General features: G+C 44.3%; 1 protein-coding gene across 2 annotated transcripts in view; it reads left to right on the top strand.

The window, feature by feature from the left end:
- RBBP7 (RB binding protein 7, chromatin remodeling factor) overlaps positions 1-26,696 on the top strand; it is a 917,024-nt gene that overhangs the window by 632,250 nt on the left and 258,078 nt on the right. For both annotated transcript variants that reach the window (XM_044073050.1, XM_044073051.1), the window contains exon 11: positions 23,976-24,086. In XM_044073050.1, coding sequence (XP_043928985.1) covers positions 23,976-24,086 — 111 coding nt within the window. The remainder of the gene's footprint in view (positions 1-23,975; positions 24,087-26,696) is intronic.

Raw genomic sequence — 26,696 nt, 5'->3', positions numbered from 1 at the left:
TCTGAAGAATCTGGCGTTTGTAAAAAGATTACTAACTGGCCTAGGGTACACAGTAAACAAAAATAAATCAAAACTAGTACCCTCTCAAGAGATAATATTCCTGGGTGTAAACTTAAATACAACTGCCCAGATGGCTTATCTCACGCCAGACAAACAAAAACATATGACTACTTACTTCAAGAAATTGGCAACAAAAACCCATTTATCTGCAAGGAAAATCCTGCAGGCCTTTGGTTTCATGGCATCTTGCATTCTAATTATTCCATATGCCAGACTGCATATGAGGAAACTACAATGGTAACTAAAAAGTGTTTGGAATCAGCATTGCCACAGCCTAGAGACAGTAATTGCACTCATCCCCCTGCCTACAACAGGAGTTTCGATGGTGGGCAGAAGCCTGTCGCAACAACAAGGGTCTGCCATTCAGTTTACCCACACCCAGACAGACACTGACAACGGATGCATCAGATTATGCCTGGGGGGCCCATATGGCAGGAAAATGTATTCAGGGCACATGGCCTGCAAACCAGGTGCATCTTCACATCAATCAAAAAGAGATGCTAGCTGTTCAAAATGCCCTGACAGCTTTCAGGGACCGAAGGCATTTACTGATAAAGACCGACAACACTACGGTCATGTGGTACATAAACAAGCAGGGAGGTACACATTCCTATCCCCTCTGCAGACAAGCAATGACCTTATGGGACACAGCATTGGCTTTTCAAATTCACCTGCAAGCACAATTCCTGCCAGGAAAAACAAATACTCTGGCAGACGACCTAAGCAGAAACCTCATGGATCCCCACGAATGGAAACTGGATCCACAAGTCTTCAGCATAAGGAAATGGGGATGCCCATACATAGATCTATTTTCCTCCCCTCACAACTGCCAATTGCAGAGATTTTGCACAAGGATTTATCGCAAGCAAGCATGGAAAGTGGACGCCCTGTCCTTCAGCTGGAAAAATCTAACTGTATATGCTTTTCCCCCTCTGCCTCTCCTGCCCAGGGTACTCCTAAAGGTCAGACAAGAGAAGCCAAAAATGATACTGATTGCACCAGACTGGCCACGCCAGCACTGGTACCCAATCCTAAAGAGCTTGTCTCAAGGTCCAGCATGGATATTGCCTCAAACTTCTCATTTGCTGACCCAACAAAACAATCAGATCCTGCACAGCCAACTCAGGACCTTAAATCTAGCAGCATGGCAGATAATGTAGCCATTCAGAACACTCCTCTTTCAAAAGCTGTTATGGATGTTATCTTAGAGGCCAGGAGGCCCAGCACCAGAAAATCCTATGCAGAAAAATATAAGAGATTCTGTGCTTGGAACCAGGAACAAGGCATTGACATGTGTGTACCAAATATCCCTCAGATTTTACAATACCTAACTGAGATGCTGAACAAAGGCCTTTCCTTCTGATCATTTAAGATTCATGCCTCTGCCATTTCAGCCCATTACAATACGGAACCACCTATTTTTTTCTCATCCTTTAATAAGGCAGTACCTCAGAGGGGCCAAAAACATTAGGCCTCCAAGGAGAGCACCAATTCCAGCCTGGGACCTCAATTATGTTTTGGAAAAACTCACACTGCCTCTTTTCGAGCCAGCATCAACAGCAGATATAAAATTCTTATCCTGGAAAACAGCTCTGCTCCTAGCAATAACCTCTGCAAGGCGAGTCTGAGTTCCAAGCACTCATGGCTGTGGAACCTTTCATCATTTTTCATCCAGACAGGGTTTCTCTGAGGACAAACCCTACATTTATGCCTAAGGTGGTGTCAGTGTGGCCCTTAACCAAACCATTCACTTGCCAACCTTTTATCCTAATCCACAGAACAGGGGTGAGAAAATTCTGCATTCTTTGGACATACACAGGCAGTTACGCTTCGACTTGGATAGAACTAAAGCTTTCAGAAAAACTGAGCAACTTTTAGTGTCATATGCTGCAGGATCACAAGGAAAGGCTATCTCAAAACTTTTTCTAAATGGATAGGCCATTGCATCCGTTTCTGCTATTTTCAACATGGCAAACCAGTGCCTGAGGGCATTAGGCCTCATTCCACCAGAGCAGCAGCCTTCCTCAGAGGAGCACCAACCAAAGATATCTTAGAGGCTGCAACTTGGAGTTCAGTGCACACCTTCACAAAGCACTACCACTTACCTCTTTACTCTAAGTCCAGAGCAGGCTTTGCCACTGCAGTTCTGCAGGGCCTCATAGCCTCTCCTAATCCTATTTAGCCCAGCCACCCTTCCTCAGCTTTGGGATTCAACCCAAGAGTAATGACTGCAACAGTGAAACACTATGAACATAGTACAGTTGTGTACCTACCATAAATGTAGATGTTGGTGTATTCACTGTTGCAGTCCAGGTTACCCACCCACCATCCCCCTTTTCTTTGCTGGGACTTGTCTGCACTTCACTATCCTATACAACCTTTTTGGTGTATTTGCTTGTAGGTGAAGAAAATTATTTGTGTACATGCATTTTTATTGGCATATTTTTCAGCCTACCAATTTGGGGGCACCTGACATCTGGTACAAGAAAAACTGAAGAAAATGGCGTCGGCTGCATCTTTTATACCCCTGGCGCACTGACGTCAGGGAAGAGGCACAGCAACCGACGCCGGACCTAGACTTTGGAATTCTGGCCGACTGAGGGTAGCCTGCCAGCAGGATAACCCAAGAGTAATGACAGCAACAGTGAATACACTCTAACATCTACATTTATGGTAGGTACACAACTGTACTTTGCTGTTCTCCTCCGAGCCATGTTGGTCCTTCGGAGCCAGAGCTTTCGGTGCCACTTGTTGTGGAACCCTCAGTTCCAGCACCTTTTGTATCCGTCTCTGAGCAGATTTCTGCTTTGACACCTTCGGCGCCATCCTTGGTGTCTAGGAGCCAAAGGTCACCAGTCGGCCCCAACAGGGACTCTTGGACCCGAACTTCTTTGGTTCCGAGCCTACCTCTTGGTGCGTCTGCTAGGCTGAGCTCGGATCCTACATCCATCTCTGAGCCAGTCGCTTTGGAGCTGGGAGCTACTCCAATTTCCTCGGAACCGAGACTGTCCTCTGAGCCAGGGAGGTCTGCATTCAAGATGCGGAGGAGGAGCATGCTTCTAGGTAATCAACTCCGCACAAGTGTACCACTGCTCTTCCTCCTCAAGCACCAACCTCTGTCTCAGCACCATCTCTCTTGGCAGCAGAGACCTGCAGCCTCAGCAGCCCCCATTGGGTGGCCCCCAGTCTTCCAAGACCTCCCCAGAATACCCTTCTGAGGAGCCCCTTCAGAAAATAACTTGAAAGAGGAAGCATGTAGACTCTCCTGATGAGTCAGTCACCTCTGACACTGACCTGTAGGAAGTCAGAAGGGTCCCTTAGGTCGTCCTCTGATATCTCCTGTGTTGATATTTTGGCGATCCTGAAACAGAGGTGGCTGGCCCACTGTCACCCCTTCTGATGATGAGTCAGTGTACCTGAAGGCTTTTGGGTCTTAATCTTCAGCCTCTTGGGTGTCTCCACCTTTCGATGAGCTCCTAGACGTAGTTAGTCCAAAGATGTGGGAAACTCCTGATGCTATGGAACCAGTCCCCAGAAGGCCCAACAAATTTTTTTTCAACCCCCAAAGAGAAGGAATTTTTGACCAAAGGTGTGCCTGTAGATGCCGTGGTGGCGGCAGCCACAAAGATGGAACTAGCGGAGACTTCTACATCTGTCCATCTACCGAACAAGGAGTCTCGAATGATAGATACGGGAAGCGTATCTTCTCTTCAGCGGCTTTTACACTCAGATTGCTGAATTGCCTCACTCATTTTACTAGGCTTCAAAGAAATCTAAAGGAGCTAGGAGATGCTCTCCAAGGTACATCAACTGAAGGAGTCCCCTGAAAGTTACTGCTCAGTTGTCCACCTTAAACTCCATTGTTAACTCCTCCATGAGGCTGATCTCCTATGCAGCAGATGGAGCAAGTAGGGCAGCAGCGGGTTCAGGAGTTTCCCTTGGGCGACACTCCTGGATGCATTTATGTAACTTTGCGGAGCCCTTCAAATCTACTTTTACCAACGCCCCCTTTGACTGTTCCTCTTTGGACCAAAGGTAAAAGATGCACTCACCAGTTTCGAGCAGGAAGGGAAAACTTTCTGCCATGGGAGTACGTTTTTCCATCCCTTCTAAACCATACACCAAGGGTCATAGAGGTGGAAAAATGTGGTTCAAGAAATCCCAGAGATTTTTCCCCGACGCACAGGGTTATTCCTCCTTCAGAGGCAGAGGAGGAGGAACTAATGGTAGACGTCGCCCTAGAGGTGGGGGCGGTGCCAAATCTGGGTGGCCACAATTCCTTTTGTGGATGCCCCTATCAGCGCTCCTGGACCTCTTCTCTGGACCCAGTCAAGGGTCGTTTATCTTTGTATCCAGACGCCTGGCTCAACATCACCCAAGACAAATGGGTACAAAGAATAATCACCAGAGGCTACTCCATACCCTTCTTTCTCCCACCCCATACTGCCAAGAAAATCCCAGATGTTCCACCCAATCACAGGGATCAAACAACCATAGAAGTTCAAAAGTTGCTTACAAGGAGGGTAATCCAGACAATCCCTGCAGACCAGATAGGTTTCGGAATTTACTCGTGCCAAAACGAACAGGGGACTGGAGGGCCATTTTGGACCTTTGCCTGGATCAGTGAAGCAGTCCAAGTTCCGAATGGTAACACTGCAATCTATACTCCCTCTGTTAGGGAAAGACAATTGAATGTGCTCCATAGACCTCCAAGATGCGTACTACCACATAAAAATGGACAGAGCATCGAGGATTCATTTACGCTTCTGGCTGGGAGCCAGTCATTACCAATTTTGTGCTCTGCCCTTTGGTCTCACCACAGCACCCAGGGTGTTCACCAAATGCATGGCGGTAGTGACAGCTCACTTTTGATCCATCTTGGATTCCAAGTGTTTCCTTACCTGGACAACTGTCTCCTGACCGCCACCACCAGGCACCTACTTCTCCAAGCCAGGGATTCAACCATCCAGCTCTGCACTCAACTAGGGATTACGAAAAATTAGGAAAAGTCCGCCTTGTTGCCCTCTCAATATGTGACTTTTATAGGCGCAGAAATACACAGTCGCCATGATGGGTAGTCTTCCTGCAGACAGAGTACACAATCTCAGACAACAGATATACAGTCTACTTCCTCAACAGAGTCAACGCCATGACAGTGCTGAAACTTTTAGGGACCATGGCTTCTACCATAACTCTAGTTCCACTAGCCAGACTATGTATGCGAATCCTTCAAAGGCTACTCTTTTCCCAGTGGTCTCTTCAACAACTACCTCTGTCTCATCCTATTCTGATGATAGAAACTTGCTAAAAGGAACCTTCGTTGCTGGATTCAGCCCGATCAACTAACGACAGGAACACCTTTCCTTTCTCGCCAACCCATTGCTACTGTGTCCACAGATGCCACCCAGATGGGAGGGGGCATTATCTAGGCAGGACTGTCCAAGGCACATGGCAAGATCACGAGGCTCACTTGCATATCAGTGTCCTAGAGATGAGAGCAGTGCTACTAGCATTGCAAGCACTTCACAAAATTCTTCCTCTAGGGACGATAGCAATCCAATTGGACAGTGTCATTGGTATGGTATCTATATAAACAAGGAGGAACCAGATCCTACCCCCTATGTCGAGAGGCTCTTTGTGTTTGGCAGTGGTCGATATCTTCCCAACGCTTTCTAGTGGCAACGCATATCCCGGGGACTACCAGTGTGATATCCGACAAGCTCAGCAGGGCAATCTTGATGCCTCACGAGTGGTCTCTGAATCAGAAAGTCGCAGAACATGGGGACAGCCTTGCTGCGATCTTTTTGCCAGTCCAGTCATCGCCAAATGCAGCAGCTACTTCTCTCATCCCCCCTCCGGGGGAGGCACCGAGAGACGCACTTGTCCACAATTGGCCTCCGAGACTTCTTTATGCATTTCCCCCTTTCCGCTGATATCGAAGGCGATCCAGAAAGCAAAGACCTTGGGAAGCAGAATGATTCTTATCACTCCTTACTGGCCTCGTCAGATTTGGTTCCCCTTTCTCGGGCCTCACCTTCTAGGCTATCCATGGACTCTGGACCCAGTTCCAGGCCTCTTGACACATGTCAGGCACCCTCCACCCCTGCCTCCACACCCTCAACTTGACAGCGTGGTGCTCCACTTCCATCCCTAGTCAGGCTTCATGATTTTTCACCTGCAGTTACCCATATCCTCACATCTTCCCACAAGCCTTCCATGAGGAAATTATACGCTAGCAAATGGAAAAGATTTTCTATCTGAGCAAAAGAAAAATATAGATCATTGCACAGCCTCCATTCCCTTGGTGTTAGAATTCCTAACCAAACTTTTTCACCAGGGATCAGTTGCTGCTACAATCAAAGTTCAACTGGTGGCGATCTCCAATTTTCATTTGGGACAGCTTGAGCCGAATCATATGGCTCACAGATTGTGTAAAACTTTCCTTAAAGGCAGTACCTTGCTAAGACTTCCTTTTCAGGAACCTGTATCTCCTTGGATCTAAATTTAATTCTGTCCAAACTTGCTTCTTCGCATTTTGAACCCACACATTCCTGTGAACTGAAGTTCCTTTCTTGGAAGACCATTTTTCTAGTAGCTATTACATCCGCCAAAAGACTGTCAGTTGCAGGCACTGTCAGTCAAAGCTCCTTACTTGATTTTTCATAGAGAGTTTCCCTTCGTACAAATCTGTCCTTCATCCCCAAGGTTTGCTCTAATTTGAATCAGACTATCGAATTGTCAGTATTTTTTCTTAATCATTCAAACAGTGCAGAATAGAAATTTCATCAACTTGATGTTCACAGACCGTTAAGGTTCTATCTACATATAGAACCAAGGAACTTAGAAAATCAGACCAATTGTTTGTATCCTTTTCTGAAACAAGAAAAGGTATTCCAGTCTCCAAGATAACTCTCTCAAATTGGATTTCAAACTGTCTTCGTTGATTTACTCTTCCAATGGCAAAGCACTGCCGTTTAAAGTTAAGGCTCATTTTACCAGATCCTTATCCACATCTGCTGCCTTTCAAGCCAGAGTCCCAATTGACAGTATTTGTGCAGCAGCAACTTGGACTATTCCTCATACTTTTATTACTCATTACAAGTTGGACTTTGCTTCCAGGGGTAGAGCCTCCTGTGGTTCCACGGTTCTTAGGAGTATATTCCCGTGAGCCACCCGAGAAAAAGGTGCTAGGGACACTGTCCTAAATGTAAGAATGAAGGCGAGATAGGACTACAGAACATAAAGAAGTTATATACTCACTATAACGTTCCATGTTTGTAGTCCATCTCGCCCTTCATTCTTACGAACCCACCCACCTACCCCCATCCATATATCGTTGGAGGATCTGGAAACAAGATCGTTTTTCTCTTCTGTAGGGTGGAGACCTTTCATCTTTGTTCCTTGTGGAGTTTTTTTTTCTATCACTTTTATAGACAACAGCAAACAAGATCTGGGGATTCTTACTAGTGCACTGTGGGATACCTACCTTGCCATGAGCCAACTGAGAGACTTTGAGCTTAGTAATCGGCTGAGTCGGAGCCGATCCTCTGCTCCGAACCCACATGTAAGAATGAAGGGCGAGGTGGACTACAAACATGGAACTTTATGGTGAGTACATAACTTCTTTTTTTTTCCCCAATGTTTTTGAAGTATGTAAACATGGTTTAAAGAATGCCATGGAGGGCTCTAATATGATTTCTAGAAATACAGCGTAGTCTGTGGTTGGTAAGGCGGTATGCTTGATTGACCAGCCAAAACTTTTCTAATGAGATAAGAGATAGTAAATGATTTACTTGATTCTGTTTGTCTCTTTGGTACAGCAGCTATTCAAATCTAAATACTGGGGTGACAGAGGTAAACTGATGCAAGAGATATCTAAAGTGTTCCATATTCACAAGTCCCGTTTCCCCCTCCCTAGTAGTAGGATAGTTTTTGGCAGTCCAACAAACAATTTCCAGCCAAATGAAAACCAAGGCATCAAAAGGAAATGGCAAGATGAGAACTTTGCCAAACCTAACTAGGGGGTTCCTTTCCCAAAAAGGATACCCCATTCCAATCTCCAACCTACGACTCTGCAGATGCTCCACACCTATCATTTCCAGGTTCCCTATCTTGAAAGTTTTTGCTTTCAACAAGGTGATCTGGCCATCAACAATTTCTGACAAATGGGCGCTCAGCAGCATGGGCAGAGGTTACAGGTGGTAGTGGAAGGAACATCTGTCTCCATTCAGGAGGATTCCCACTCACCTGCTGGATCAGACTTTGTTATTCCCTCTTATACTCTGGCACATGCTGGACTGTGGGATCACAGTCTGTCCCTCCTTTGGAAAGAATGGAAGGTTTCAACTCCAAAATTTTCCTTGTTACCGAAACAAGCTGTTGAGGAAATAGGTGTTGAATCTGTCATTTCTGAATACTTTTATCAGGGTCCTCAAGTTCAAGATAACTCTGTAGACAGTGTTTCTTTTGTCAGACCTGTGCTTCATGGTACCCAGAACTTGAAGGATGCATGTTATCACATCCTCACTGCTCATTTCTTCAAGAGATATCAGAGATTTGTTGTCTGGTTTGCACTCCGTTCTCTGCATTGCCCTTTTTGCGTTTAGTGTTTATGAAATGCCTTGCTCCTGTAGTGGCTCACTACCAGACAACACATTCACATTTTTCCTTACCTGGACGATTCGCTGATCTGTGCAGAGTCTTTATCAGGTGTTGGGACTTGCTAGAAAAGGTCTGACTCTTGCTGTCCCAGCTAGGGTTCAAGTTTAACTTTCAGAAGGTCACGCCTGATGCTCTCGCAGAGAGTTCCTGAATCATTATCCAGTAGGGCAGGACCTTTTGTTGATGTTGATTAAGCACTCCAGGAGGATGATTCTTTGCGACAGCATCAGGAGAAACTATGTCTTGGCAAGAGAATTTCTAACAATTCTAGGACTGATGGCGTTGATTCTCATGACACCATTGGCCCATCTCCACCTGAGGAAATTCAGTGATATGTACAAACTTGTTGAATCCAGCACTTTTACCTGGAAGTTCAGTTGCTGGTGCTGGATGTCATCACGCAAGAGTTACAGTAGTGGAGAGCACAGTTGAGTATCATTCCAGGACTTCCCTTCTTCCACATGTTTTGTCACAGTCTCTGTTCAGACGGATTCATCCAGCTTTGCTTTGGGAGCTCTGTCAGTGGGTAGTGCAAATGCAGGCCACTTGGAGGGCCCAAGGAGGCATGGAAGCACCTCAGTATTGAGGAAATGTTAGCACTAATTCAAGCCTTGAAATTCCTTCACCAGCTGTGGACTCCAGGTGGTCCTCTGATTGATTGTTACTGACAGCACCACTGTAATATGGTACCTCAACAAGCAAAAGGATACAAGGTCTTACCCTCTGTGCTGGTTGGCAGTGATGGCCTGGGAGCTGGCTTTACAGCATTCTGAGACTTCAGCATCTTACTTCCCAATAAAGCAAAACATGATAAACTAACCAGATCCTGGACAGACCTGCACAAGGGACAACTCAAGACAGTGGTGGTCCAGGATCTAGTCCAGATGTGGGGAATGCCTCAAATAGATCTGTTCACCTACTTTCAAAACAGTTGGAGAGGTTCTGTTCTAGACATTCTTGCAGTCATGCTTGGAGTACAGATGCATTCTTGTTCCCTTGGACAGGACAGTTGCATTCTTGTCCCCTTGGGCAGGAATGTTCCTATATGCATTTCCACATTTTCCACCTATTCACAGGGTACTTGTGAAGTTTGAGAAAAAAATGTCTAAGATCATTGTGGTGTCCCCTTTTTGGCCCAGGCAATCTTATTTTTCCTTTCTAATGGTACTGGCCAAGGGCAATTACCACATACTTCCTCACACTTTGAATTTGCTTAGGTCTCGGGGATGATTTGTGTACTCCAACACAAAGCAAATATAGCTGACTGCCTTGATTCCATCTCGACAGTTTAGATACTTATTTCATTAGGATGTTCAGCAGGTGTTAAAGTAGGCCAGAAAACCTGCTATTAGAAAATCTTATGTTTACAAATGGATGAGGTTTTGTACATGGTGCGAAAAAATAGAACAAAGAGTTATTTGAGGTTAACATCCCTGTGGTCTTGAACTGTTTGTGTGAGCTTCTTCAGGGTGGCTTATATATGTCCATCATAGTGCATTTAGCATCCATCTGTCTGCCATCTGATTTTCCCCCTTTCTTCTCTTGGTAAAACAGTTCATGAAAGAAGTATTGCATACAAGACCCATTGGAAAGCAAATTCCTGTTTCATGGGATCTCATCTATGTTCTGGAAAAATTGGCCTTACCATCTTTCAAACCTGCAGCTCTAGCTAATTTGAGGTTCTTAACATGGAAAACTGTTGCTTACTGCTGTGACATCTGCAAGGTAAGTCTCTGAGCTGTAAGTTCTCATGGTAGACAGCCTAACCTTATTTTCCACAGGGATAAGGTTGTATTATGCACTTATCCTCCCCTGTCAAAAGTAGTTTCCGAATTCATTCTCAGTGTGTCAACTTCCATTTGTTCTTCCCAGAACCGAAGAGTACGGGAGACAGGATACTTAATACCCTGGATGTGCACCAGCAGCTTGACTACTACCTTGACAGAACAAAACCCTTCAAGTAGGCTGAAAGTGTGTTTTTTTTTTTCCTACACTGGGATAAGGTGGGTAAACCTGTCTTAAAGCAAACCATTGCAGGCTGGTTGTCTTCTGGTATTTTGTTAGACCCACCATGGCATATCCAGGCAAGGTAAAGGCAAATTCTGCTATTCATATTGAGAAGAGGTGGACTCTATAAATATTCTAGAAGCAGCATTTTCATCCTTTCTATCCACACCTTTGTGAAGGACTACATGCTGGATGTCTCTTCTAGATTCAGAGCATGTTTTGCTGGGGTCATTCTCCATGGGCCCCTGGACCCTTATGCGTCCTTCCACTTTGGGTAAGCATTTAGGAATCTACTTAAATACTAGTGAGTCAGTATGTTACTTGAACATCAGTTGAAATGCACCAGTACCACAACGGTACACTGCTACAGTCATCCCTCTCCATAAAGGGTGAGCGACTACAGACCCTGGGAATTATCGTTGCATTAGCCTGACAAGTCTGATAAGTAAAGCTATGAAGCGTGTCGTCATGGACCTGATTAACAAAGATGTAGAAAATCTCCAGACTCTATTCCCCACGCACTTTGGCTTTGAGTCCGTCACCAGGGCTGTGGATGAAGGTAAGGCAATGCAGGCAATGCATACAGCCTATCTCAATCTGTCCAAGGCCTTTGATACCATTCCTCACTCAGGAATTATTGATAAACTCACCAAATTAGGCATCAACCCTTATATCACTGGGTGGGTTGCAAATTTGCTCACAGATAAAACAGTGTGAAGGTAGCGGACTCCAATTCAGACTGCCGACCCATCACAAGTGGAGTTCCACAGAACTCCGTCCTGGGTCCCCTCCTGTTCAGTATCTAATTCTCAGAAGTCCAGACCAACACAAAGGGAACTCTGGTTGACCAAGTTCGCAGGCGTCTGCAAGCTGGGAGCCATTAACTCTCCAAGTGATGCAGACACCCTACAGAAAGGCCTCACTGAGACCAGTGACTGGTGTTGAAACCACTCCAAAAAATGAGTCGTTATCCCCTTTGGTAAAAACTCAGTTCCCACTAATTACCACATTGATGAGAGCCCACTGAAGGCATTATAAGAGAGCTGGGGACAGCAACCTCTCCTTCGACCACCACATTGCCACTGTGGTCAGAAAGTCCTATGTGGCAGATCTCATTACCAAGTGTTTTGCATCCAGGAAGAAAGAGGTAGTCTCTCTCTACTCTTCCCTCATTAGACCAATCATAGAGTATAATGCCCCATTTGGCATTTACCTCACTAGGCACCTGCAACAGCTGGAGATGCCACAGAAGTACCTCACGAAGAGGATCCTAGGCATTAAACACATGTCCTACACGGACAGACTAAAAAGACTCCAGCTATTGTGTCTTGTATCGCGCACTTAGAGGCAATCTCTGCTTGACTTACAAAGCCATGTCTGACTCAGCTCTGTTAGAAATGCTACATCTAAAGAAACCCAAATCCCTCTGCACCACAAGCTCCAGAGACCTCAACCTCATTACAACAATCAACAGAACATGCTGGAGCGACAGGTTCCTCACCCAGAGACTGCCCCTGCTCTGGAATAGACTTCCCATACATGTCAAGCAGAGCACTTCGCTGTCCCTCTTCAAGAGAAATCTTGAGTGGATGGGTAATAGAAAGTTCACCCCCGGTCTCATTCCAGTGGCTCTACTTGAGGTACTGGGAACTAACATCGGGCGGCACAATGTCAGGGCACTTCTATGGGCTAAGCTTGTAAAGGCTCCAGGGCCATTAGCCTAGTACACACCTGTGAACAAGCTACATGACCCAGCTCTCAAGAATTCCACAAATTAGGGTGAAGTTCTGGTTCCTGTGTGGTGGGGGGTTTTTTTCTGAATAAAAGGGCACTTAACTCTAAAAGTTCTTTATTTCACTACCTTGTGGAATTCTTGAGTTTGGATGCATGGCTCATGGCACTGATGCATTTAATTTTGTTTTAGTTTCTTGGCAATAGAAGCTCCTTTGTGTTTGTGTTTTAAACATAGTACAGTTCCATAAGTCCTTCTTGCCTGTAACAGTTGTACATTGAGTACATTGCCCTAGTGGCAGTACCCACCTACCTTCCCACTTACTTGGATTTACGTAGCTTGAAGGTTGATTTGCCCTTACATGCTGCTCCACGACCATTATTGTTGTGCGTGTCTGTGTTTGTTTGGAACAGTAGGTGTTAAAGCTTATTTCCATGTTCTCTTCTTGCTGGAGCCCAGACAACTGAGTGTCCCATCCACGGCCATGTAAGGTAGTCTCTGTACTGCTAGGTGATTGGTCCTTCACACCCACAGGCAGACAGTGGGAGGGATTCTGAGACTCTGTAGACTGCCAGAGGTGGGTAGCAGAGCACTGCTACCAAAATACCAGTAAGGCAGTGTGTTTTACAAACGTATACTGTTACAGGTAAGTAGGACTAGCACAGCTGTATTTTATTGTAGGACGTTACCTCTGCTAGGATATTGGAGCTCCACACTCTCTCCTGTAAAGTTTCGTACTTTTTCCACAATGACAGAGTCACTGAGGACAAACCCATCCTTTCCCCCTAAGAGGGCATCTGAATCTTCACCCAACCAGTCTGCCTTCCTGTTTTCTTCCCATGTTTTACTAGTAAAGGAGAGTACATGCTACACCTTCTGGACATGCAGTGTCAACTTTGGGTTCTACTTGTACCATACCAAGTATTTCAGAAAGACTGACCCATTTGCATCCTTTTCATTAGAAAGTTGAGCAATGGAGTGTCCAAGATAATTTTCTAACTCAGTCTAAATGTATTTCCCATATATGCAAGGAGAAAATGTTGTCTTTCTGTAGGTCTACTAAGGCTCATACTACAAGATCAGTTGCTACTTCCACTGGCTTTTTCTTCAAAGTACCTGTTGAATGACATATGTGCTCAACCACTTGGTTGAATGTCCATATCTCACTATAAGCTGGATTTACTGTCCAAACCTAGAGTTTCCTTTTGTTTGGCTGTCCTGAGGAATATTGTTCCAGGAGACCTTCCAAAATTTGTAGCAGCTGTAGACTCAGTCCCATTTGCTAATTAATGGATGGATGAAACAACATTGGGTACGAAAGTTTTGTACTTACCATAAAGATGTGTATCTATGTTGTCTGTTTCTGTCCTTAATCTTCCTCCTTACCATACCCCTTTTCAGTTATTTTGCATTGTTTCTGGAGTGACTGTACTCATTGTTCCCATGGCTTGGTCATGTGCTCTTCAAGCTTTCGGTCAGGGCTTATTAACAGTATTTCTGATACTCTAGTGGTGATTTTGCTTAGGTTTTATTGTAGGGTATGGGCAAACTCAGTCTGAGGTAATTTTAAGTGCAGTGGTTATGGTTAAGGCGGTGAGCCTGAGCTTTGGATCCAAAGTCTGAAAGTAGGCCAACTGTGATCTGCTAAACCCAGCTGTTGAGGAGGGAAGGAAGCAGACATGAGTCTGTCATTATGGCAAGTGTGGCATCCAGATAATATCCCACTGTAACTGCTACCAAGTAATTTGACATCTCCCACTATCCTGGGTCAGTAACTAAGGAGCTTCAATCCTCACTACTGACTCCAGTAGGAGACCATCACTTTAGTATTTCACAATTTCCTCTGAGTACAACAAAAACACGCTCAGTATCCTAGGACCGGACTGTATACTTTTGTCCACCCTTAATATAACTCCTTATTATGCAATTCAGAGCAATGTGTCATAGTTTGGCCTGTAATACACTTGCACGTAAATAAAATCTCACACATCCAAACATGTCTGGGAAGGCCTGACACAGATTTTCAGCTGTGTCCCTTCTCCAGTATAATATGGTAATGCTGCCACCAATCAGTTTGTCTTCATGCCCTTTTAAAGGGGTGTCCAAGTATTAAAATTATATATTAAAACAAATGATAGCAAATGACCTAAGCAACCAGGCTTTCAGAGTGGCCCGGGAAGTTATCAAAGCCAAGTATAAGCACTCTCAAATCACTAAACAAAAACACTGATTGACCACCAACAGTGCAAGTTAATAAAAATATTTAATGAGCAAAATGATTAAAATATAAAACAGTAATTTCCAATAATCAAACAGAACTCAATCACCAGGAAAATTAAATCAGTACTGTAGGATAGAAATCCAACATTCAGAAAAACTGATCTAACTAATGGTTATTAAATTTTCCTATCTGACAAAAGAACACTGTCCCCGATCTAAACTAAATTACTACAACAGATCAAAGGCAGGCTTTACAGGTCTTGGTCAATCCTTTTGGGTATCCACTTGTACAGTACATCTGTGAGCTGCTCACAACTGGCTGTTAACTGCAACTGATTTCTGTAACTGACAACTTCAGCAGGCTCTTTATAAAATAGCCTGTCATAACTGTTCTATTTCTGATTTTTATTTCATATTTTGAAGATAAACCAACAGCTGTTTACTAAAGGTCATTCCTGTCTTTCGGCTTCTGACAGTAACACATAGCAACTGTCAACGTTCCGGTGACATCTGCAGATCAGGTGAATCTGAGACAGTTTGCCTTTAGAATCTTTCTTCACAAATCTGTGCAGTTAGGAATGTAAAAGGACACTTCAAGTCTTTAAAACATTCTGTACAACAGATAAAAAAAACAGCATGTAAGAACTTATTTGCAATATCATAGCTAGTCATGCTGGCATGTAATACACAGGTTAATCTGTAATTATGTACAAAAACTTAAGCCAGATGGCTGCATCCAATTTCTTCACAGTAAGTATATTGATCCGATGTTAATCTTCTTTCCATTCATCACTGATGGGTTCGGTTATGAGCCCTCGCAACCGAGTCGGCCTATTACCAAGCTCGCACCAGCCAAAAAAACTCTCGACCTAAGTCTCTACCCATAATGCCCTTCTCCCTGTTACCTCAGGTCTCACTTGCCGCATAGCCATAAGGCCGCATTTCAGCCGAGCTCTTAGCCAAGTGAAACCTTTTTGATATTTGTGTAAAATTTTTGGATATCTTCATATTTTATAAAGCGATTAGTATTTTTAGTGTCATTTCTTCTGTCTAACCTTGTTCTTTCCTCTCTACTAGTTGTTACCGTTGGTAAACTTTCAAGTATCATTGTTGGTACGGCCTTTCCTCCCTTACCCTTGTATTTTTTTCGATACCATAGTTGGTATTTTCTCTGTTAGCTTTAACCTTTATTCAGGTGTTTCCCTTTTCTTCTCTACGTACCCCCTTACCCTTGTATTTTTTTGATACCATAGTTGGTATTTTCTCCTGTTTAACCTGTTAGCTTTAACCTTTATTCAGGTGTTTCCCTTTTCTTCTCTACATACCAGTGTATTGTTATACTTGTGATTTTTTTTTTAATGGAGTTGACTTCATTATAGTTGGATTATACAGTTGACCTGTGGTGTTTTTCTACCAAGATGTCGGATAAGAAGGGGTACTTCAGGTTTTAAGCATTGTACTTGTAAGGGCAAGTTGCCCGACAGTGATTTTCATGACGACTGTGTATACTATTTGGGAGTGCCCCACCTTTTTGTACAGCCTCCATGTGACATTTGTCAGTTTCAGCCAGCCCACTCTTAGAGTGCAAAAATAAACTCCTGCTGAAAGGGTTACTCAAGTCTCCCTTCTCAGAGGCCATTTCTGCGATGGAGGTCTCAACCCCTCCTCCTAAGGACAAAAGGAGATCCCACTCTGTTCCTTCTTCACCATCAGGTGATCAGAGCAAGCCTGGGAAATCAAAGGTCCCTAAGTTATCGTTGGAGCATAAATCTGTCTCTTCGGCTCAAGTCCTCTCAAAACCTTCGATTCCGACGCCTGTTTTGGCACCGGTCCTGCCTCCGGCATCAATCATAGACCTTACTACGCCTATTTCGACTTCAGCACCTATCGCAACTTTGGCTCAGGGCACACCTTCGACTACGCCATTAGTTTCCATTTTGGAACCGACCGTTTCGGCTCAGAGTGCCACTTCAACACAGAGAGTTGTACTGACCTCACTGGATTTGACCCTTTTACTTCCAGTCTCGAAACTAGAGACTTTGATGCCGGCAGACCTTGCACCACGGACCCAGTACTCCCTCTCCATAGTACTGTTTCTAGGTCAAGCGTATAGCCCATTCCTCGAACGTCCTGACTGTCCGTCTGGAGTATCCAATAGATCCACCAGGAGCCTTTCGAACACGTGCATCTTGTAGACCAGCTGTTAGCCAGGGAGATTCCCTCACTTCTAAGACCCATCCACCTGCTAGACTTGGGTTGCCTTATCCATGGACTCCATCTTACACTCCTCCTTCGACCATCTCTGTTCCGAAGCCTTCTGCTCTGACATCCTTTTTGGAACCCATATCCTCAGCACCTATGGTGCATCTCACTCCAGCTCCGAGTTTTCCCGTTGGTCTTCGGTTCCCGCTGAACCAGTCCTTCCCCAATCTGGGGATTGGGGGACGGGTGTGTCGGCCTGGGGTACAGAGCCACCTTTCTCCTCTGTTCCATCCTCGGTGCCAATGGCTGCGTCGATCCTGCTTTAAGGCTCCATCTGTGGGGGTGGGTTTCTCAGATTGGGGTGTGACCCCTGTCCCAAGGTTGTCTTTCTCTGTTCCCGGCTCCCGTCCCTTTTTGGGCGGGCCTACCTTCCACGCGATGGAGAGGGCTGTTGCTTCTGGCACCACTCCTTTGATGTCGGAACCCCAGTTTTCACTCCCTGAGCTACAGCTGTCACAGACCACCCCCCTCCCCCGGGACACTGGGCAGAGAAGCCGCAGGAAACCCCTGTTCAGGGTATCCGCTCTTCTGAGTCCACCTCAGACACCCACCACTGAGGAGCCCCCTCGAAAGAAGACGTGCAAGAGGGAGCGCATGGACTCACCCGAGGAGTCCTTAACGGAAGACATTGATTACAATGACGAAGGGTCCCCATGGTCACCTCCTGATGTTTCCTTCAGAGACATCCTGGAGTTGTTAAAGCAGAGAAGTGACTGGAAGCCCTCCAACCCTTTGGGGAGTCAGTGTTCCTGCAGGTTTTTCACACCCGGCCTTCTACCTCTTGGGTGACCCTGCCTGCTGACCATCTCGTCGTGCAGCACGTTTGGAAGAATCCTGATTCCATTGAGGCGATCCCTCAGAGACCAGACAAAATTCTTTCTCCTCCTGAGGAGAACCTGCATTGGTCCAAAGAGTTACCAGTTGATGCTATGGTGGTGGTGGCTCCAAAAAAGGACATGGTTGAGGAAAGTCACGCTGTGCACCCGCCCAACAGTGAGTCCCAGGCGGTGGACAGACTTGGGAAGCATGTTTTTGCATCCGGGACCTTTGCTATATGCTCCCTGAATTATTTTGCACATTTTACAAGGGTTCAGAGGGACCTGATCTCCGAACTCTGTGGGATGATTGCAGGGCAGTTGTCTGAGGTCAGGGACAAAGTGGCCTTGCAGCACGCAACCCTAGAATCAATATCCAACTTGGCCATGAGGCTGTCACACGCGACCAAAGGGGTGGCTTAGAGCAGCAGGTTCTGGCATTGTTATGAAGCATCATGCCTGAATGCGCATTTGTGACCTCACTGATCACTTCACGTCTTCCTGTCCGAATGCTCCTATCGAAGCTTCATCCCTTTTTGGCTCCAAAGTGAAGGACATGCTAGCCAGGTGCGAGGAAGACAGAAAAACCCTGTCTGCTGTAGGCTTATGATTTTCCAACCCTCAACGTACCTTCTCGAGGAATCAGAGGAGTGGGAGAAATGTGGCATAAGAAATCCCAGGGTCCTTTCCATGCTGCACGTGGTGATACTCCCAGAGGCAGAGGGTGTAACAATTCTGGAAGATGCCCCTCTAGAGCAGAGGGGGTACTCGTAACCAAGGCTCCAGGGGCTCTTTCACTGGACAAGCCTTATCAGTGCTCCTGAAGGGCGGCCCGATTGCTTACCTCTGGAAGCAGTCGGGGGTAGTTTCTCTCTGCACCAAGCTGCCTGGCAGTCTAAAGCCATTTCAAAAAAGAGGCATCCAACCAGTCCCACCAGACCAGCACAAATCCGGATTTTACTTTAGATTTTTGGTGCCAAAACACTGAAACTGGAGACCCATTTTGGATCTCAGCAGTTTAAACAAGTCTGTTGCCCAAACCAAATTCCGGATGGTCACGGTTCAGTCCATCCTTCCCTTTTTAAGAGAAGGCGATTGGATATGCTCTATAGATCTCTGGGATACGTATTACCACGTCAGGATGGACAAATGCTCCAGGAGTCTGCTTCGCTTTCAGCTAGGAGCCAGTCATTACCAATTTCGTTCCCTGCCGTTCGGTCTCTCTACAGCCCCCCAGAGTGTTCACGAAATGCATGGTAGTGGTAACAGCTCACTTGAGACTAAAAGGATTCTGGGTGTTTCCATATCTGTACGACTGGCTCCTTACTGCCCCCACCGAGCATTTTCTGGTAACAGCACTACACTATAGTCTCTCTGGCAAAATTGTTGGGAATAACGATAAATTGGGGGAAATCTAACCTTATCTGTATGCAACAAATAGAGTTCATTGGAGTGGTGGTCAGTACTCAGTCCTGTCTGGTATCACTCGCAGTTCAGACTCCATCGATTGAGGCTTTTCTCAAACAAGTCTCTGCAAGGGAAATTCTTCAGGCCCTAGGTTCTATGGCTGCATCAGTTCCAATAGCACTCTAGCAAAGCTACATATGCAGATTCTGCAATGGATCCTTCTTTGTCAGTGGTTCCCAAACTATCACCCCCTCAATTACTAGATTCAAATAACCAACTCCTGCAAATAACCAACTCCTGCAAATAGGACCTGCTTTGGTGGGTGAGGCCAGACGTAGATCTTTGGAGTTGCCCATTTCAACCTCAGCCCACAGCCATTGTGACCACAGATGCTTCCCTGATCAGGTGGGGGGGACATTTCCAAGGAAAAACTGTCCAAGGCTCATGGTCCACTTCAGAGGCACACCTGCATATCAGTGTTGTGGAACTCAGAGCCATGCTGTTAGTGTTGCAGGCCTTCCATTCAGATCTCCCTTCTTGGACAATTGCAGTTCAATCAGACAATATGTCAGTGGTCTGGTACACATCAGCAAGCAAGGCGGAACAGAGTCCTACCCCCTGTCGAAAGCCATGAGAATTTGGCAGTGGGCGATAGCTTCCAACCGCTTTCTGATAGCAACGCATATCCTGGGGAGCTCCAACGTGATTGCGGACAAACTGAGCAGATGCATCCTTGTGCCCCATGACTGGTCCCTCAACCCTGAGGTGGCATCTGTAATCGTCGGCCACTGGGGCCGGCCTTGCTGCAGTCTTTTCGCTTCCCCATCAAACACCAAGTGCAGCAGCTATTTCACCCTACTTCCTCCAGAGGGGGAGTCACAGAGAGACGCTCTGATCCACAATTTGCCCACGGGAATTCTTTGCTTATACTCCCATCCCTCTGATCCCACAATTTCTAAAGAAAGTTCTTTGGTTGAGATGCAAGTGATCCTCATAGCCCCATTCTGGCCTTGACAAGTTTGGTCCCCCTTCCTTCGGCCTCACCTAGTATAACCTCTGATTCTGGACCCTCTACCAGATCTGATTACTCACCCTTGAGGATTGAGTCACCCAAATCTGTCCAGTCTCCAGCTGACAGCTTGGTTTCTCCACTTCCACTAGTCGCCAGGCAAGCTAATTTCTCCTCGCCTGTTTGAGACGTCATTCTGGCCTCTTACAAACCATCCACCAGAAGACTGTCAGGATAAATGGAAAAGGTTTGCCATCTGGTCCAACAGTGCTTCAATACTTTGCTAAGTTTTTTGATAATGGAGCTTCTGCATCTACAGTATGAGTGCATCTAGCGGCAATTTCCACAATGGTATAGATGGCACCCCTCATCTCTACTCCTTTAAAAGACCTTCCTCAAGGGGACCCCTCATATCAAGCCTTCTCTGACAGCCCATGCAACCTCACTCTAGTCCTTCAGTCCTTGACTCAAAAACCCTTTGAACTCGCTGCTAAGTGTGACCTAAAGTTTTTGTCTTGGAAATCTTTGTACCTGGTAGCCATTACCTCTGCCAGAAGAGTCTCTGAGCTGCAGGCATTGTATATCAAGAGGCCCTTTCTGGTCTTTCATAAAAACAGTGTCACTTCGGACGAATCCATCCTTTCTTCCCAAAGTTGTTTCTGAATTCTCCATTAACCAGACCATTGATCTACCAGTGCTTTTTCTGCATTTTTCCAATAGAGGAGAGTATTCCCTTCACTCCTTAGACGTACATAGACAATTGAGATTTTACCTTGACCGGACCAAACCTATCCGTAAGTCTGAACAACTTTTCATCTCTTTTTCTGGGCTCAAAGTGGGAGAGACAGTTTCCAATGTTACATAACATTATCAAGATGGCTAAGGGACTGCATATTCCCTCCATAACGAACCTATGACAAAAGTTAAAGCTCACTCCACTAGATCTATGGCAACATCTATAGCATTCTATTCCAGGGCTTCCATGGATGATATCAGCGCAGCAGCTACTTGGCCTAAGCCTCATACCTTTATCAATCATTACAAATTGGACTTGGTCTCCAGAGGGAGAGCCACCTTCAACTCAGTGGTACTCAGGAATGTTCTTCCATAAGGGCCACCCATGGACCTCAAAGTAGCTTGGGGTTCTGTCCCATCAGTGATGAATGGAAAAAAAATTAACATCCGATAAAGATGTCTTACCATAACGTTCAATCTGTGTTCATTTTCTTTCATTCATCACTTCCCACCCTCCTCCCTCTTCAAAAGGCTCCTGGGGGATGCTTTGGGTCTAAGTGGTGCCCTAGGGTACTTGTGCAGAAGTGACCACGGCTTTGCTTCCTTTTCTTAGCAAACTCGATCTGAGGTAACCGGGAGAAGGGTATTCTGGGTAGAGACTTGGCGCGAGAGTTTTTTTGACTGACGCGAGCTTGGTAATAGGCAGACTCTGTTCTGAGGGCTCTGAATCGAACTTATCAGTGATGATGAACAGAGTTGGAACGTTATGGTAAGACATAACTTTTTTAATTTAAACTTCACCACTACCAAAGTAGAAAGACTACAGTAATTGTTGCTTAAGGGACTTTCATTGGAGATTTCTTGTTATGGTGAGTACGCTTACACATCTGTACTTTTTCCACATTGTTCTGAATTTCCCTTTCTGTAAGGGAACTGGAAAATAGATTAGTGATTAATCATTTATTGTGATATGGATTATTTGCTTTGCGGATGGTGCGAGCTAGTATGACTGCTTAGTATTGGAGTTTGATAATAGAATTACTACACACGCGCGTGCAAGTTAAACGCTTCAAGATACAGTATCAATGTACCCACACACAAATTGGTTTAGCAATATCCATATTTATGGAGACATGATAAAATGAAGTACTTAGGAGTATGGATTAAAAAGGATTATGTTGTGGCAGCTAAGGATATGTGGGAACAGACTAAATAAAAGATAATACAAAAACAGAGGATTTGGAAATGCTATATGTATATGCATAGCAAGATGCAAACAGTTGAAATGTTTTTAGTCCCTTTAGTTTTATACACAGGTCAGGCATATTTTTATCAGTCGGAGGAAAAGTGGATTACAGTTTCTAAGGAGCTGAAGGATTTTATCTTGAAGGGGAATATGGGAAGAAAAGTGAGGTAAGCTGATTCTTCCATTTGAACAGGGTGGTTTGGGATTACCTAATTTGAAGGGGTTTTTTTTGGAGCTACATAGGTAAGACTTCTATACATGGCACAAGCAGAAACCTATAATTCAAAGTGGAAAGGGATAATGAAATGGTGGGAGAGATCAAAAAACAAGGATAGATTGTGATTTTGGATGCAGATCTTTAAGGAGAAAACCATGCAGAATATTATATTCGTAGAGTAGCGGAATGTATTGTAAGAACTAAGCCAACACAAGATTGGAGAAAGGAGGTTCTGCTAATGGGGATGACTGCAACTAAGGATACAGACAGTAGATGGGCAGCTGGAATTTATTGGAGAAAACTGGTAAAAGAACCAAGGTATTGGGAGCAAATAATTAGAGCGGGAAAGGTAATAGAATAGGAAGAGTAAGAATTTAGTTGGATTGCAGGATAGAGATTGCCTTTCCTGTCAAGGATTAATGTCAAAGTATAGGCAAAGAGAAAGAAATGGGGGGGATCCTAAGCGAAAGACTGGCTCTGGTAGAGTTTTTAGAAGAATATAGAAGAGAAGCTGCAGTTAATAAAAGGAATAATTACTGGAGCATAGAAAATATTACGTAACTATAAGAGTCAATCAAAGGAGGTTAGAAAGGATTGGAGAAAGATTGGATAAGAAATTCACAAAGAAACAGTGGGGGATATATATGTATGTCGCCCAAATATGCAATAAAGTCTGGAAGATTTAGGATTTTTTCTTGGAAGTGTTTACAAAGCTATTTTTGTACCCCAAGTAGACTTCAAAGAATTTTTACTCGGGTAGACAGCAAATGTTGGAGGTCTGAAGGGGAAGAAAGAGGTAATTCAGAACATATTTTTCTGGGAGTATAATGACTTGGCAGACTTTAAAGATTCTGTGCAGACTGCTCTGTCAGAGATGCTGAGTGAGTGAATTGGTGTAACTAAGGAAGCTATGATACAGAATCTTAATTGCCTAAACATGGTAAGACCTTTCTGAATCTAATTATGGTGGCTACCCAAAAACAATTAGAAAATGGGAATCAAAGTCTACTAGAAGTAGTGCATACAGTAACAGAGAAAACAGCTGGAGTTGTTTTTTTAGAAAAGAGTAGGAGCAAATTACACCGGGAAAAAAGTGGGAATTGTGGAAACTATAGCTGCAGAGGAGTAATGAGGTTCAAAAGACAGGATTTGAATGTTTGACAATGACTGGATGGATTATAAGTAATGTACTTTATGTAATGTATTTGTATAATGCTTGCAACTAAAATTGTCGGTATGGTTTGTTTTCATGTATGTAAATGCATGATTGCTTATGTCATATGTGGTAATTTAATAAAGAAGTATCTTGTTTAAAAAAATGCAGCTGTATCAGTTCATTTAGGTTTAGCAGAAAAAAAGGTTTGCATATCTTCCCTGCTCTCCAAATCTGACACCTTGTTTCTTTGTTCCTTAAGTTTTCGTAAAATTCCCTCTGCTTCTGCTTTCCACTCATTAAGCTAAGCTTGGAGATGGGTGATGTAGCAAATGGAGCTTTCATGCTCACTGCTACCTGTTTTGTTTTGTATAAATCTTATTTTGAGCAGGAGATTTAGCAGTCAGCCAGTTATGTCTGTGCATGCTAATTGAAGTTGCATTTGTTTCAGTTTATTCATGGAGGACACACAGCCAAAATTTCAGACTTCAGCTGGAATCCAAATGAGCCCTGGGTGATCTGTTCAGTTTCAGAGGACAACATAATGCAAGTGTGGCAAATGGTAAGTATGTGATTAAGCTGAGTTTTATAGTTGTGTTTTTCAGTTTTCTCAAGTGTTAAACTCATTTACATATTATAAGCTGCATGTTCTAGCCCATGTCATAGGATTAACACAGAGTAGGTAATAGAGCTGCAGTCTTAAATGTGAGCCATGACGTTAACAGCTATGCCTTGTCTAGTGTTACAAGTGTACCATTACTTCTGAATGCAGTTGAGAAGATTTAGAAATAAGGTATTTCTCTGGAGGTGTATGTACCAGGCTGTGGATCATGTTTGTAGCCTGGCACATAATCATCTCTTTTTCTTTTCTTCTCCATTGCATGTTGACATTTAATCTTTCTACACTTTTATTGGTCAATTTGTTCATTCTTATCCGTTACAAGAGAGCTTGGGAGACTGTCATCAGGGTTATGCTAGAACTAACTTTGCTTTATGGCAGTGTGTTGCCTGCAGATCCTGCAGTGCCAAGCTTGTGTGTTGTAATTCATGCCCATGTCAAAATGCCTGTACTGTGACTGTCAGCTTGATGGGCATTCACGTCAAGTCTCACCTCTACAATTTCACGTTAACATCACCTGCCTTCTTTGTGTGTCAGTTATGCAGTGAATCTTATTCCTCCCTTCAGGATGGGCAAGTCATTGCCGGATGTGTATTTCCCCCATCTTGGCTGGCTGTTTTAGCACCCAGATCACTATTTGTTTTCAGATTACATGGACCACAGTCAGGGTTTAAATCCTGTGCTCTTCATTGCCTATTATATGATCAGCAAATATGAACTCTGTCATTCAGACCATTTTTGTGCACATGTCATTTGTGGATTTTTGACGTTCAGTTTGGCTGTAGTTGGAATATTTTCTTCAAAATCCTTTTCTGTCAAGAGTATACACTGGCATAGTGGTTTTGTTCTAGGCTGTGCTGTTGATCAGGTTTGTATAAGCCCTTGCCCAGAAGAAGGGTGTCACTGAGCAACAGATGACTTGCTCCTCCCATTTTGAGGATAAGACTGAGGGTTGCTGCTGCAGTGGTGACGTCAGGTGGAGTCATGAGGCAGAAGCCCTTGACAGTATATATCCCTTTTATTGTATGGTGCCATGCTGACTTTGTATTTTTAGTAATATGCTTGAGCCAAACTGTTTTTGTAATGCTGTCTGGGTACTGTACAAGGGTTGAATAGTGGATGTGAAATTCTTCATTGCAATTGTAGCAAGTGTAAAATATGGTGGTACTTGCATATGTCTTGGTCTTTCTTAGTCTTTTGGACTCTCTAGTATAGCTGATAAACTGAGGAAGAGGTGTTCCCTTTAATAAGCAGGGTTTTATTCCAGACATCCTGCTTACAAAAGCAGGATGATGTTCCTGATATCACTGTGATGCAGGTTTCAAGTTTAAGCCTAGTTATTTTTTTTTCTCCTTTTCCATTTTTGAAAGTGCAGTCCGTATGATCATACAATTGACTTTTGGTGCTGGTTACCCTTTTTTTTGGGGAGAAGTTTCCCATGACTTTGACTTCAAGAGCTGCAGTTATGGTTGATCTTAGAAGTGGTTCCATGGCTCTGGTCCTTTATGTATAGTTTCTCAGAGCAGGGAAAGTTGAATGTGGTTTCCAGGGTAAGAGCAGGGTTTGCCTTTTTGTCCTGAAGGGCATGATCTCTTCCTCTCCTTTGCAGTAATTTGCATCCTCACAGTGGAGTGAACAACTTTGTGAATTTTCCCAGCAGTGTTCTCCACAAGAGTACAGTTCTGTAGGCAACTTACTTTAAGAATATATGTTCAAGTGTGGTTACAGTTCTGATTCTCCTCCCATCGTCATTTATTTGATGTTGGGTAAGTAGGGTCTGGATGGGTGCCAGTCCCTTTTTTTTCATTGCTGTGTGTATTCCCCTTTGTTCCTCTATTGTCATAATCCTTAACCAAAGATGACCACAATTCACCAGGTCTCTGATCACTGCTGTTGGGGTGGTTAAGGTACAAAGAGCTGGAATTCAGGCTAGCACTGTTTTGAGGATCAAAGAGGAGCTAAAATGATGTGGGTGGATCTTGTATACCAGGCACATGAAGGTCTGTGAGGTTAAGGTGATATATCAGCCTAGCAAAGGAATAAGAATTCCCGAAAATCAGGCTGAACTTCATAGGCAGAGTTCTTTATAGTGATGAGTGCTGCAGTGACCACAGTCAGACATCTGCCCTAGGATAAGTTTCCAAAACAGTTGCACGTGTTTAGTAAGCAGAGCCAATCCAACCAATTTATTCAGCTGTGGAGTAATATGATGGGCTTCAATTGATTATGGGTAAGAGGAAGAGCTGAAGCCCAGAAAAGCTTTGCTGGTGCTTAAGCCCTTAAAGAGAAGGATGCACTTTGTGCAGGTCTTTCAGTATGGTAAGTATATAACTTCTGATTATTTTTTGCTTTAGCTGTACATCTTCCTTAATAGCAAACATTGGTGGTGACTCCCTTGGGAATTCCTCTCTCTTAGTTGTGCTTCACCACAAAAGTATTGATTTTTTTTTTAATCATGACATTGGTTGTGTTTTTCATTTTGCATGTTGCCTAATCTGTGTCCATGAAGAAAACAGTAAGCTATGTGGTTGCATTGAAGGAGGGAGAACCGGC

This window comes from Protopterus annectens, chromosome 5.part1, assembly GCF_019279795.1.
Source record: "Protopterus annectens isolate FY-2018-M chromosome 5.part1, PAN1.0, whole genome shotgun sequence".
NCBI classification, from domain to species: Eukaryota; Metazoa; Chordata; order Ceratodontiformes; family Protopteridae; genus Protopterus; species Protopterus annectens.
This window is presented reverse-complemented; position numbering and strand designations above follow the sequence as displayed.